Source organism: Trachurus japonicus, chromosome 15, assembly GCF_045865225.1.
Source record: "Trachurus japonicus isolate A0001 chromosome 15, Traja_1.0".
Taxonomy (NCBI): domain Eukaryota; kingdom Metazoa; phylum Chordata; class Actinopteri; order Carangiformes; family Carangidae; genus Trachurus; species Trachurus japonicus.
The window spans coordinates 17,910,827-17,924,008 of record NC_140921.1 but is presented as its reverse complement, the minus strand read 5'-3'; the positions used below and the strand labels follow the sequence as shown (position 1 = coordinate 17,924,008).

Here is a 13,182-nt window from a genome sequence, read left to right as displayed (position 1 = left end):
TCTATCCTCTCAGCTAAAGCGGAAAAATAACACAATTTCTAAAATGAAACACCACAGCTCTCAATTTTTTTGATGATAAAATCCCATAAATATATATATTAAAATTAGACTGGTGATGTTGATGCCTCTCCAGGCCACCAGCCAGTAGCTTAGCTTAGCATAAAAAAGTGCAGAGAAAAAAAGATTCTCACAGTCCGGCTTAGTCTTTCCCTTTGGTTAAAATACCCTATAAGGCAAGAAAGCACAATTTATGTGCATGGTGCATGTGTCTTTGCATAGAACCAGTTAGTCATTTGTAAATGTCTGCAGATCTGAATGAAATGTCAAAACCATTGTCAATACCTATGCTGTCAGCTTAGCAATATTAGTCATATTTACTGGTGACATTTTTTTCAATTCAGTGAGTGTATGTTCAAGCATCTGTATATCTACAAGTATGAGGTTTTTCTATTGGCGACTGTGCTGACCATCTGGATTTGAGTGGAGCAGGAGAGGCAGAGTAAGCGAGGGCGAGACAGAGAGAGCATCACAAAGGGAGAGAGAGTCAGTCAGGCACAAGGGAGACGATCAAGGTGTTTGATTCTTGTGAAGGGAGCTGTTGAGCTTCATCCTGCATTTTTACCCTCAGAAGGTAAGTCTGCACATTACTGGTATATTAATGCTGTAAAACAAAAATTATCTTTGATGTAGCAATTTTCTACAGCTGGCAGGGGAACAGGTGTGTGTGTGTGTGTGTGTGTGTGTGTGTGTGTGTGTGTGTGTTTGAGTTTAATCAGGCATTATGAATTTTGTCATAAACTGTGTACTCGGCTTGCTGTTCTAATTACTCAATTCATAGTGATATTTCCTTTACCCTTACACCAGGATATAATTGTTTTGACACAGTGATAGTTGACTGACAGTCATCATTTGTGTGCACAATAATCTCATAATGTTAAGACCGTTTTGTTCAAATGTGAAGATGTCTGTAAGGCACTGAAGGATTTAGTTTGTCCAAAGTGAATACCTCTTATATTTTCCTGGCTGGCTGCACTGCTGCTTAATGCACTCCTTTTTTTTTATTTTGTAATTTATTGATATTTTTTATTTTAGATGTTTTGTATTTATTAATTTCCCCAATACCATAAAAAATTCTTTCTTTCAAAAACAGACAAATTAAATGTTTGATACAGTATAATTCTGATCTAAATAATAATGATTAATTATCAATTAGACAATATATTTAAGTGGTAATTATGCCCAAGTATCTTAATTTTATCTAGCCTAAGCATAACCATTTTTTGTTGTGGAATTTAAAATCTGTCTTTCTATAAATCTTTATAGCTTTCAGTCAGCTGCCAGATGATGAATCTCTCTGAGCAGATTTCATTCCTCTTCACCTGCAATGTCAGCCCAAGTGAGACGCCACAGCTCAATATTGGTGCCACCAAGAGTGAGCCTCTGGCAATTGCTGTCCCCATGACCATCTTCTACACCATCATCTTCTTCTTTGGCGTATGAAAATTCAATTTACTTTCCAAAAGAGTGGTTCATAAAATACAAATAAAACTGCAGCAATAAACCATAGTAAAAGTGACAGGGTGTGTTAATGATATACTGTTTTTCCACATTGTCAACTATGCTGCTGTGTTCAACAGGTCTTATTCAATGGTGTGAGCATACTTACCCTGCTCATGGATGCTCACATGAGAGTCAGTGCCATTCGCTTCTATCTGCTGAGCCTGGTGATATCAGGTAGACCCAATATTTGCTTTATGGAGGACCAGTTCTGATGATATTAAATTGAGGTTCTTATCATGTGGAGAGTGAAATTGGATTCATAATTATGCTTTTGATTGAACTATTTGATTATGGCTGAACTTAACTTTATTCATTAATTTTCAGTTAGTAAAAAATACAGTTGAAATTCAGGTTTTCACTTTCAATCTAGATTCTTTTCAAGCCTGTTCCCTAAAATCTATTTAAGTCATGCATGTCATATAAAACATTATCTGAGTTAGTCAGCATTTCAGCTGTTTCTCACATTCATTCTAAGTATGGCAAAATTATACTGTATACTGCACACCGAAAGCAAATAATAGGCCTAATTCATCTCATATTGAGTAGATTTATTAAAATCTGTTTTTATTTATGATGGATAGACAAAAAGTAAGACAAACTTTTGTCCTTTTTGTATAGTTTAACCTTCTTGATTCAGCACCTGTGAAATACTTTTGGATGTGTGTGCGTAACACCCTAGCCATACGTAATTAATTTGAACTTCTTTTTAAACACCACACCTACATTGTGGTGTTCAAACCTAAAGTGTGAATCTGCTAAATGATGTCCATCTTCTTCTGTCTTTAAATTTTAGACATTTTGCAGCTGTTGACCATCCCTGTCACTCTTTATCGGTATTACTGGGAAAGTTACCCATGGCGCCTGGGGCAAGCTGTATGCAAGGTCTACTTCATGGTCCGCCAAGTGTACTGTGCCACCACAAGCTGGGTCATCATGGCCTTCACCACTGAGCGCTATGCAGCCATTTGCCACACAATGTGGTCTGTTTCCAGCCTAAAGGTGCAGTACAGAGTAGCAAACAGAGTTTCTTAATAGCGCTCTGCAGACGTAGTTACTACAGTATGACATAAAATGAAAAACACTCTGAAATGTCTACTAAAAGCATTTTGTATATTTGACCACAAAAGTCTTACTTTGGCTTGACGTAAGGTTTTGTCCCCCGAAAGTAAATCATGTTCATGTTTCACTCTGAGAACAAACTGCATGAGATATTTTATATAAACATGAAGAGTAGTAGATGTATTAAATCACAGGAAATGTTCTTTTTAAACAATGTACTGCATACATTTTTGGAATTCAAATATATTCTTTGGAAGCAACATGATTTGAATCTGGTCAGATAGAAAATCCAGAGTTGGTTACTTTAACCAGTGCTATATTTGTGAATAAGAATGAAATGCATAATAAATTAGGATGCGAATTGGACACATGTAGGGGGTGCAATGATCACAAAAAGGTTTCACACCACAGAGGAGAAAAACTATTGAAGATAATACAATGCCTCATACTAGGGTTTTCAATTCATACAACTGAACAAAGTCTGACAAATGAAACGTCCCTCTCTCCTTCCTTTCCAAAAGAAATCTCGGCTGCCATGCCTTCTCTCAGTATGGATCCTTTCTCTGGTCTCAGCAGTGCCATTTGCCCTGGTTTATGATCAGGCACGTGCCTGTATCCTGGACTACACAGCCACCACACGAGAAGAAGCCCTCCATGTCTCCACCATGTGTGAGATGACAGAGCCTGATCCTGCACACCTCTACAAAGGAGCTTTACTCCTGCGAGCAGGAGTTTTCTTCCTGGTGAAATAAATGCTGTTCAACAGATTGTATTTACTTTACTCTATACCAAACTCTGGCACTTAGCATGTTTCTCCAACCACAGGTCCCACTGATCTCCATCTTTACTCTGTATGTGCTCATCCTGCTCTACCTGAAAAGGAATGGACGTCAGAGGAGAAACATGGGGCTCACGTATCCTGATCCTGAAGGAAGACGAGATGTTCAGTGTCATCAGAATGGAAAGCTGCTTTTAAATGAAAAGAGAGCTCTCAAACTCATGGGTGAGCCATGGAAAATTAAGATTGAGATGTCATACATTTATGGTGTTGTGCATAGACCAAATATGCTTCTGAATACAAAGTAATCACACTGATATATTGCAGTCAGTTGGAGGATGCACACTTAAACTGCATCTCCTATATGTTTTATTTTCCAGGTGCAGTCGTGGTGGCCTTTTTTGTTTGCAACTTTCCGGACATTGCCTCGTCACTGATGCAGGTCTACGTGGTTGTGTGGTCAGACACCGTCCTATCGGTCTACACAATCCTGAAGTCTTACTTGTCACTTCCCCTGTGGTATATCAATGGTGCTCTGGACCCTCTGCTTTTCTGTATCTCCTCCCACACATTTCGCAGAGCTTGCTGGAGAACTCTGAGTAGGCTCAGGCCTCAGTGCTTCTGGACGTACAGGAGCATGTCTTGGCTGTGGCGGAGATCCTCTAGTGAAGAATCAAGCACAACCGCCAGAGAGAGGATTAATGGTAAATGCTCCAGAGAGAAGGTGGGCAAAGAGAGACGCACAGTTATTGAGAAATCAGGTCAGAGGGGTCGAGATAGAAACGAAAGCCCCTTTCAGTTTGAGCTGCAACAATATGTACTCTGAATTGTGATTGTTTTCCTCTCAGAATAACATAGCAGTCAAAAGCAAAATCTTTTCTTTATTGCTGTAAAAGTTTCTCAGTGTTATGATGCCATGGCCTAATGGCATTTTGGGGAAATTGTGTGGTTATTGTTATGACAGAACGTATTGGTTTTCCTGTTCCATTTCTCTTCTTTCAGATACTTTTTTCCTCTTGCTAGAAATATGTCATGCTTCACAGCTTACAGATGTGAATGTAATTTCCAATTTCCCCAAGAAAATATTGGACAATGTGGTATGTAGGCTACATATAGATTAGAATTAGATCATTTAGATTTTACCTGCAATTTTAATGATCCAATTGTTTGTTTGATCTAGCGGACACAGGAAATGGTTAATAGTAGCCTATTTGTTTACATGTAAGTGATAGCACCCTGACTGAGTCATGTGTTGTTTACTGACAGTCTTGTTTAGTGATGATATGCCTTATTTCATTATTGCTTCAAAAGACTGTTTTGTGCTTAAGTTTACATATGTTGCAAAAACAGTGGTCCTATTTATATTGTGTTTGGCATGTGAAATAAATATATATATTTTTTACTAGGCTATTTACTGTTTCTACTCTATCTATCTATCTATCTATCTATCTATCTATCTATCTATCTATCTATCTATCTATCTATCTATCTATCTATCTATCTATCTATCTATCTATCTATCTATCTATCTATCTATCCTTTCCTCTTAGCTTGTCAAATGAGTTCATTAAAGTAAAAACAAAACAAGGACTGTATAATCCAAATGCAAAAAAAAAAGGATGCATAATTTACTGATGCTGAATACATTATAGGTTGCTATGGTGATTCACCAACACTGCAATCTTAATCACACTATTCCTACAAGACATGAGAGCTGCTTCCTAATACTGGATGTATTATAAGTTATTTATACATCCATGTTCATTAACTTACACATAACATGGCTGCTTTTTGAAACAAAATAGTAATAGATCACGCAGAGGCTACAGTCCTGGCTGCAGTCAGCAACGGTTCGAATCCCGCACCGGGCGGCCCTTTGTTAGACTACAACTCCGGTACAACCATAGACTGTAGGGTACAACCAAAGATATTCAATAAATGGTATGTGTATCTATACTATCTATAGTATCTATACTATCAATAATGATAGTATGAGAGCCTTTGTGCGAGGGATGTCACCCCCACCCCACACCCCACGCCCCTTTTTTTTTGATGACGTTGTCGTACCCACCAATCACAATAGAGTGGGCGGGACTAAAGATGAGACCGCGGAAGATTCAAAACGAAGATGGCGGCTGAAAGTGTTCCCCAAAACAATCACAAACTCGACAGAAGGTAACAACTTTTCTTTTATCATTTCGACAATTTAACAAGTTAGAAATATAAAGTGTAAACTGTCGGTTGCGGAGACGATTCGCTGCATTTGATATTTACATATCTGTCTTCGATATTGGACGTCATTATTCGACGTGTTAGCGTTAGCCAACCTAGCTTTGGGTAGCGTATTTGTTCAAAATGTTTATGTAGCCTACTAGTCCCGTAGCTTTGATGAACCCCCGGCTGAGTCTCTGTGTTTCTGTGTGACTAGGGGGACAAAATGCAATGTGTTCAACATCCAGGAAAAGCCTAACGCAAGCCAGCCTGTGATCTTTAACCCGGATTTCTTCGTGGAGAGGCTGAGACACGAGCATCCACAAGCCTTCACTGATCTCATACTCTGTAACATCACTCGGCTCGTCGACCTCCCAGGGGATGAGTTTGCCCAGCTCACCGGAGAGTCTGAGGCTCGGGTGCCCTCCTCCACTGGCTTTTTACGCTCCTTGAACTTCCTTAAGCGGAAAGGTTAGACTATGAGTGTTTTAGCCAAATGCATATTCTGTTTCTTACTAATCACTTCATCACTGATTCATTCTCTGTAAACCTTGTGAATCTAACACACGTTTTCTTTTTTATTCATTTCAAAAGTTGTCCTGTTATAGGGTAATGGGGCTATTGTCCATGTGATTTTAAATTATTAAATTAATATACAAATTAGATAATGGGTGCAATGGGCTAATTAGCACATGCAATGGGTACAATCGGTGTCAAACAGTCATTTGATTTCTTTCAGACAAAGGAGTGGTTTTTGGTGCACCATTAACTGAGGAAGGAATAGCGCAGATCTATCAGCTCATTGAATACCTGAGTAAAAGTGAGTATCACATATCTACTTCTAATAGCCTACATCCAATGCTACATGAAGGACACAACCAGTTTGTGATATCTTGACTATACATGTTGCTTGTGACCTTAGAGGACAAATCCCTAACCAAGACAGCATCTGTCAGAAAACACCTCTATGAATGATCGGATTTAATGATGTGTCTTTAATTCTCATAAAAATCGGATCTGTGAAGTGTCAAGGCAGGCATCCTGAGTATTACTACTTGTACTTTAACTTAGCTGTGCAGCAGTGAATTATTATGAGGTCATGGTTTATTTCTAGAAAGTTATGATGTCATTCACTGAAAGTGGACACTGGGAGCAAATGCCTGAGTCAATAATTCATCTGAAAGCACTTTGCTCTTTCTGTCTTCCTCTTTCCATTTCATTCACTCCGTCTCTCTCCTCACTTATGCGTCTTTGTCCTCCTGTGTCTCCTCAACTGTGTGTCTTCGCCGACACACTGCATCTTTTCCCCCCCTCCCTTTCCCCATCGGCTGTCTCTCCCCATCTTTCTCTCCACCCCACAGACCTTCATCTGGAGGGGTTGTTCCGTGTGCCTGGCCACAGCCTAAGGCAGGCAGCCCTGAGGGAGATGCTGAATGCTGGGGCAGAGATAGATCTAGAGACTGGCGACTTCCACCCCAATGATGCGGCCACGTTGCTGAAAGCCTTCCTGGGAGAGCTGCCAGAGCCTCTGCTCACTCACAGACACTATCACGTGCACCTGAAGATTGGAGGTGTTTGTTGACTCTTGCGCACATCCTTGTCGTGGCTTCAGTTAGATTTTATTTGAAAATCAAGGAATCGTCACACTCAGTCGAAGAACATTGTAGTGGTCCACTTAATTTGTGTTACAATTTTCTTATCTGCTGTGTCCAGAACTCACTCGCTTTGATGATAAGGGGAACAAGACAAATGCACCTGACAAGGAGCGCCAGATTGAGGCCTTCCAGCTGCTTTTCATGTTGCTCCCACCAGCCAATCGCAGCCTGTTGAAGCTGCTACTGGACTTGCTGTACCACACCGCACGCAATCAGCAAGTCAACAAGATGTCTGCACTCAATCTAGCCACTATGTTTGCTCCACACATCATCTGGCCCAAAAATGTAAAGACCTTTGGTTCATTATGTTCAACCTTCCAAGTTGTTTTCAGTCAACCAAGTCCTGGCTCTAACAAATTTCTTTCATTTATTTGTCTATGTTTTTTATGTTGCAGGTGCTGGCAAGTGATCTGCAGGGAAACATTGAGACACTGAACAATGGCATAGCATTCCTCATCAGGCACTCACAAAAACTGTTCAAGGTAAGTAGCTTTAAATCCTGTGTCTCTGCAGCTGATACATTTTGAAATGTCAAACAACGTGATTTTCAGTTGTTGCTTTTTACTGTACTAAACTTTACTTTCATGTAAAAACAAAACACAGACAGCTCTTTCAGATTAGATGTCTCCTCCACAGTTGGAATATTTCATTCGATAATTGCGTTTTCTCTTCCCCTCTGATGAACTGTGAAGTGAAGTGGTGTTGCTACAGTTACAAGAAATACAAACATGGTTAAGAGAGTGCAAATTTACATATGAAAGCAAAATAAATAAAGGCTATGGGTTTTTTTGTTTGAGAGTGTCCTGCAATCAGCCGCCTTTTAGACTTTGACAATTGTTTTTTTTATATATGATTTAAATATGTATTTATTATATTAAACACAATACCCCCGTCCAAGTCAAAAATTGGCAGCTTCTATAAGTCCTATGTAAGGGTGAGAACAGGGTCATGAATTTCTAAACACCAGTCGTCTAAATTTATGATGTCCTGGATTCATTCTTAATCATCTGCCAGCAGGGGATTTAATGTACACGTTTACTTTCATTGAAGGCACCTGTGTATATCAAAGAGTATGCCCGCTTATACTTCACAGGATCAAAATCTCTTCAATCAAAGGTGAGTGTTTCTGCCCCTTTTCTTTCAGTTTGTAACCATGAAAAGAGTGTTAGCACTATATTACATTTATATATTTATACTGACAGTGGGTATTAAGCCATTGTTAAGACTCACACAAGTCTTTGCTAACTTTTGAACGTAGCAACTTTGATGTCTGGTTAATCTTAGCGGTTAATCATGTCAAAATACAAAACCTGCAGAGGCTGTTACATTAGAATAAATAGAATCTGGGAATATTGACTGTTTTCTTTTTTTCGATACACATTTTCTCATGGTTGTGTCCCTTGGAAAATACTTGGCAGTGTCAGTGAAACAACAATTTGCTCATATGTTATGGCTGACCTTTCTAGGATGACTCAACGCTGTGCTCTGGGACCAAAAGTGGGCCGATAGCTGCAGAGTCAGCTGCCCCCTCTTCTCCCTTCATGAGATCAATTGAAAGTGAGGTCAGCAGCACGTGCCCTGCCAGGTCATCTGAGACTCAGACTTATACTGAATCTGCCCTCAGAGAGCTCTACCAGCAGGTCAACAACATGCCTGAGTCTGCCAAAAAGAAAAAGCTCATCAGACAGGTACAGTTGTTCATCCTATTCACTGTGAGGAGAAATAACATTTAGACAAAGATCTGCAAACCAGCCCCTTAATGTGTGTTTTTGTGTGCAGTTTGAAAAGCAGCCTTTGCTGACACCTTCGTCTGAGTCTCGGACACCTTTCAGCAGGAAACACTGGCGTTCACGCTCTTTAGGTGGAATGATCAAGGTTTGTTGCTCTTAGTGTATCGATCAGCAGAACAAGAAGACAATACATGTTTTATGATGAAAGGTATTGTGTTCAACGTGTTTGAAGGTCATAAGCATACATGTATGTGTGCATATAGAGTGTGTTTTGCTGAAATTTGTGTTTGATGAAAAATCAACAAGGAATCTTTAGACAGTCCTCTAAAGTGGTATCTCTCTGTAATAACAATTTTCACAAAACAGAGAAAGGTGTTGGGAAGCCAAGCATTGTCAGAGAAAGAAAACAGCAGACTGCAGAGCCCTCTGCGCAGCAGTTCGCTCGATGGCCAAGGAACAGAAAACACCAGCTGTGAAGAGGTGACTACCAGACCTAGCTACACACACACAAAATATTTTTCTTAAATGACTTACTGTGTTTCTTGATATCATACATAGGAGCAATCGATCTTCACTGTTTGAAACCATCACCTACCACTGTAATTCCTATCGGTTACAGCTGACTGAGATTTTAAGTGCTGCTGGTGGAACAAAACAGAAAGTTAAATTCAGAAACTTTGAAAACTTTGTCGATCACAGTCCATTATGATGTTAACAGAGAAATATAGATGTTGTAATTCTCTTTTATTTAAATGAAAAACAAACAAAATGTCATGTTTCAGTTGTGGGACATCATGGTTCACTCCTAAAACTGTCATCAACCAGTTTTCTTCACGTCTGTGCTTGTAGCCATTTGTCTGTTGTTCTCCACTGAAAGCCTTAAAAATGACCCGTTTCTTTTGTTTCCACCTCCTCCAGGATTAATCATCTTTAAAAGAATTCATTCTTCACAACTAAGGAAACAACTCTAACTGTTAAGATAATCCATTAGAGGACCCTCGCAAATAAACAGTGTGATGCACTGTTCTGCTTTGTTTTGACGCCATGTTTAGATCTGAACTGAGCCATTTTTCTCAAAAACTACTATGTTGAAGTCTTAAAGGTTATCGAGGTAGCAAGGAAATCGCCACAGTGATGCAGTCTAGAAGTTTGACTTGAGCAAAGTGGCGTAAAGGGGGTTGGTGGACAAAAGTGACTCATCTTACATGCTTTATTCTATATCAATGCAATCTCTCAATTTTCTTAAGTTCCTTATTCCTTGCCCATTTGTAATGCTGATGCAAATGACATGTATTTACATGAGTGAATTTGTCGGTATTTAGCTTTATCGTATACTGAAACATGGTTTTATTTAATTTGTAAACCTAATTGTATTTATTTTTTATCAGTCATCGGGATATTTTAAGTATATTTTCCAGTGTATGAGATGTATTGGTGCGATGTGATGTGCAGGCTTTTATATTTAAATGTTAAATTTGCTTATAAGTTGTAGTAAGTTTAGTAAGGTCAAGACTTTTATAAAAAACGTCTTGTATTCAGAGATGTGCCTTAAAGTGAATATATCTAATTTAACAACCCCCCCATTCCCCGGCCCCCAACCCCAAAAAGTTCCCAATAGCTTCTTAGGGCCCATGCGAGTGTCAGTAAACTGGGGGAGTAAAGCCTAATGGAGCCTGAAAAATGGAATATAGGACATAAAGAGTGAAAGACCAAAGGACCAGTTGTGTAGATTATATAAATATTTATGTCTCTGTCCCCACATCAGCTCAACACTGTGATGCTTTAAACTACTGCTTCTTTAAACTTTGGGTGGTTTGTTCGTTTTGAATCTTATATATTTAGTTTTTCTCAGGCTTTACTTTACTATGCAACATTGTAAACAGTTTTGTAGCTTTATATGCAACATATATTTTCAGTTATTCAACTGTTAGTGTGCTTTTTTAAATTTTTTTTTTTTTTACTGTTTTCAAAATGTTATTGTGTATTTTTATGTTTTCAAGGGTTACTGAATGCAAGTGAAAATAATTCAGCTGCCTTGTACTGTAGCATTGAGGGTTGTCAACCCAAATGCATTGTGGGAGAATTTGAGCCACTTTTAAAATCTCCTTTTGTCTTACTTTTAGTAGCAGTGTCCAGTTAAGTGGCCACTCTGCCAAGCTGTTACGGTTTAACCATAATGTGATCAACTGAATTGGCAATGTAAACATATGACATGGATGTTGCTGTGAAGCTATGCAACTCACTGTTATTAAAAACATCAAGCTGCATTCTGTACTTGTCCTTTTCTTTAAGATGTCAGAATATGTGCTCCAGCAGGTATAACCACATCTCCTAAACAAAGGGGTTAGGGTTAGCTCTGTTGTTTTCCATTCTTAGCCCTTCATTGAGTGGGGCAGTCGTCTGCAGTTGTTATTTCACTTTTAGCCACAAAGTGGTGCTGTTTAGTTGCAAATAATAAGGGACACGGAGATGTTCCCTTTTGAATTGGTCAAAGTAGAGAGGGACAAGTGTCAATATGAGACATATCCCTTATTAGCTATTCCTAGATTATTTAATATGGGAAGTATATTATGAAAATAAAAAGTAACTAATAGTGGGCATATGCAAAGATAAAACCCATTTATGTGTATACTCAATAGTTCCCTCAGTTACAATAAATCTTGATTTGTCTGTCTCCCAGTAAATCTCAGTAAATGTCTCCATGTCCTTCAAGCAGAAATGAGTCAACAAATCACTGACATGAACTGGGCTGTGTCTGTTGTGGCAAAGAAGCCAATGGAAGAAAAACACTGAAATTTTCAGAGATGCCAAACAAAATTAAATGAAAATTAAATCCATCTCGGAGCTCAGGAACAAAACATGACTAATAGAAATAAAGAGAAGTACCCTAAATGCCACTAAAGGGAAACATAAAACTTGCCCAAGTTGCTGCTGTTTGCTGTAAAAGATTTGCCCAAATTGAACTTATTTTACAGAGTTGGATGGTGAGTGGGTGGATAGTAAGAGTGGAGGCAGCTCTCCACAATAGGAGGAATGTCTCAGTGTGTCATTATGGTGTCCATGTCAATGCATGTTTGGTATTGTAAGTATATGTTGTAAACATCTGTGAGAATGGGTCTGCTTTTTCTCATGTTCTGTAAATATACAACAGACAGCTTCCATGATAGGAATAGTATTGTTTTACAGCCAAAACTCCAGAGGGGTTTTATTTAGCATTCCTGCTCTGGAATGAGCATGATGACTGTAACATGAGTCAGACATACTGTAATCAACTTTACATTAACTGGTGTGCACACAAACCCACAAGCATATATGATGAGTGGATCTGATTTTGCTTTAAGTGTATGCACTAAAATTCCTTTCAGAGGCAGCTAATTCTGTCAAGAACTATTGTGAAATACTAGAAACAGTCCGTTTTTGATAAAAGATAAAAGCACTTCATTTTAAAGTTAAAATCCTTTTGCATCTTTTTTTCAACACTCCTTGGACAGAGGAGGATTTTGCACAGCTCTTCTGAGAGTGAAATACAAATAACCTTCTGTGGAATTTTCTGGATGCCAGATCTGGCTTGTGTCTGTTTTCTTCCTCTCTCGCTATCAAAAACATTTCAGTTTTTGTTGCGGCAAGCATTCAGACGTTAACCGATTCATTCCCCTATTCAGCCTCGAGCAGCTGCCAGTGCGGTCCTGATGAACTTTATTTCTAACTTTAGGCTGTGGGAAGATATTTGTTTTTGCCCCGCAGTGTTCGGCAGCACTTTGAATTCAAAAGCTGGGTGTTATTCCTCATTAATTGCTGTTCGTTCCTCACTTTCAGTCAGTTGTTGGTGTCGGTCTTATGTCTTGCAAACCCTCCTCTCCCAGACTAATTGTAAATTGCTGCCATGTCCTCCCACGGCTTTGAGAGCAGCAGAATAATTCCTGTTGTCTATTTGTGCGCATTCCTATCACGGCTCTGTGAGAGAGAGAGAGGAGGGACGTTACCCCCACCCCCCATTACTGCTAAACACCACTGTCTCCTCTTTAATTAGCCATTCATAGAGGAAAGATCTACACTGCACTGACACTTTTACTGGCACAGATGGAGCTTTTTTTCTCTCCGAGGCATGTATTTTTGTGTGTACACCTGCATGAGCGCAAACAGCCATGTGCACATGTTTGTGTGAGTTGGTCAGTCAGCAAAGCAGATG

The 13,182-nt window shown here is 39.1% G+C and overlaps 2 protein-coding genes across 2 annotated transcripts; both read left to right on the top strand.

The window, feature by feature from the left end:
• The first annotated feature begins 1,344 nt into the window (after positions 1-1,344).
• On the top strand, positions 1,345-4,223 carry LOC146973502 (pyrokinin-1 receptor-like). Its single transcript, XM_085799227.1, has 6 exons — positions 1,345-1,494; positions 1,638-1,734; positions 2,354-2,559; positions 3,141-3,362; positions 3,445-3,622; positions 3,778-4,223. The coding sequence occupies exons 1-6, from the start codon at positions 1,345-1,347 to the stop codon at positions 4,221-4,223; spliced, it is 1,299 nt and encodes a 432-aa protein (XP_085655353.1).
• A 1,238-nt stretch (positions 4,224-5,461) lies between these two features.
• Positions 5,462-10,047, top strand: LOC146973501 (rho GTPase-activating protein 19-like). Its single transcript, XM_085800102.1, has 11 exons — positions 5,462-5,572; positions 5,826-6,079; positions 6,348-6,428; positions 6,970-7,179; positions 7,322-7,548; positions 7,659-7,745; positions 8,314-8,379; positions 8,730-8,951; positions 9,043-9,138; positions 9,360-9,473; positions 9,912-10,047. Exons 1-11 carry the CDS (start codon positions 5,526-5,528, stop codon positions 9,915-9,917), a joined length of 1,410 nt encoding a protein of 469 aa, XP_085656228.1. The 5' UTR covers positions 5,462-5,525; the 3' UTR covers positions 9,918-10,047.
• Positions 10,048-13,182: the final 3,135 nt, after the last annotated feature.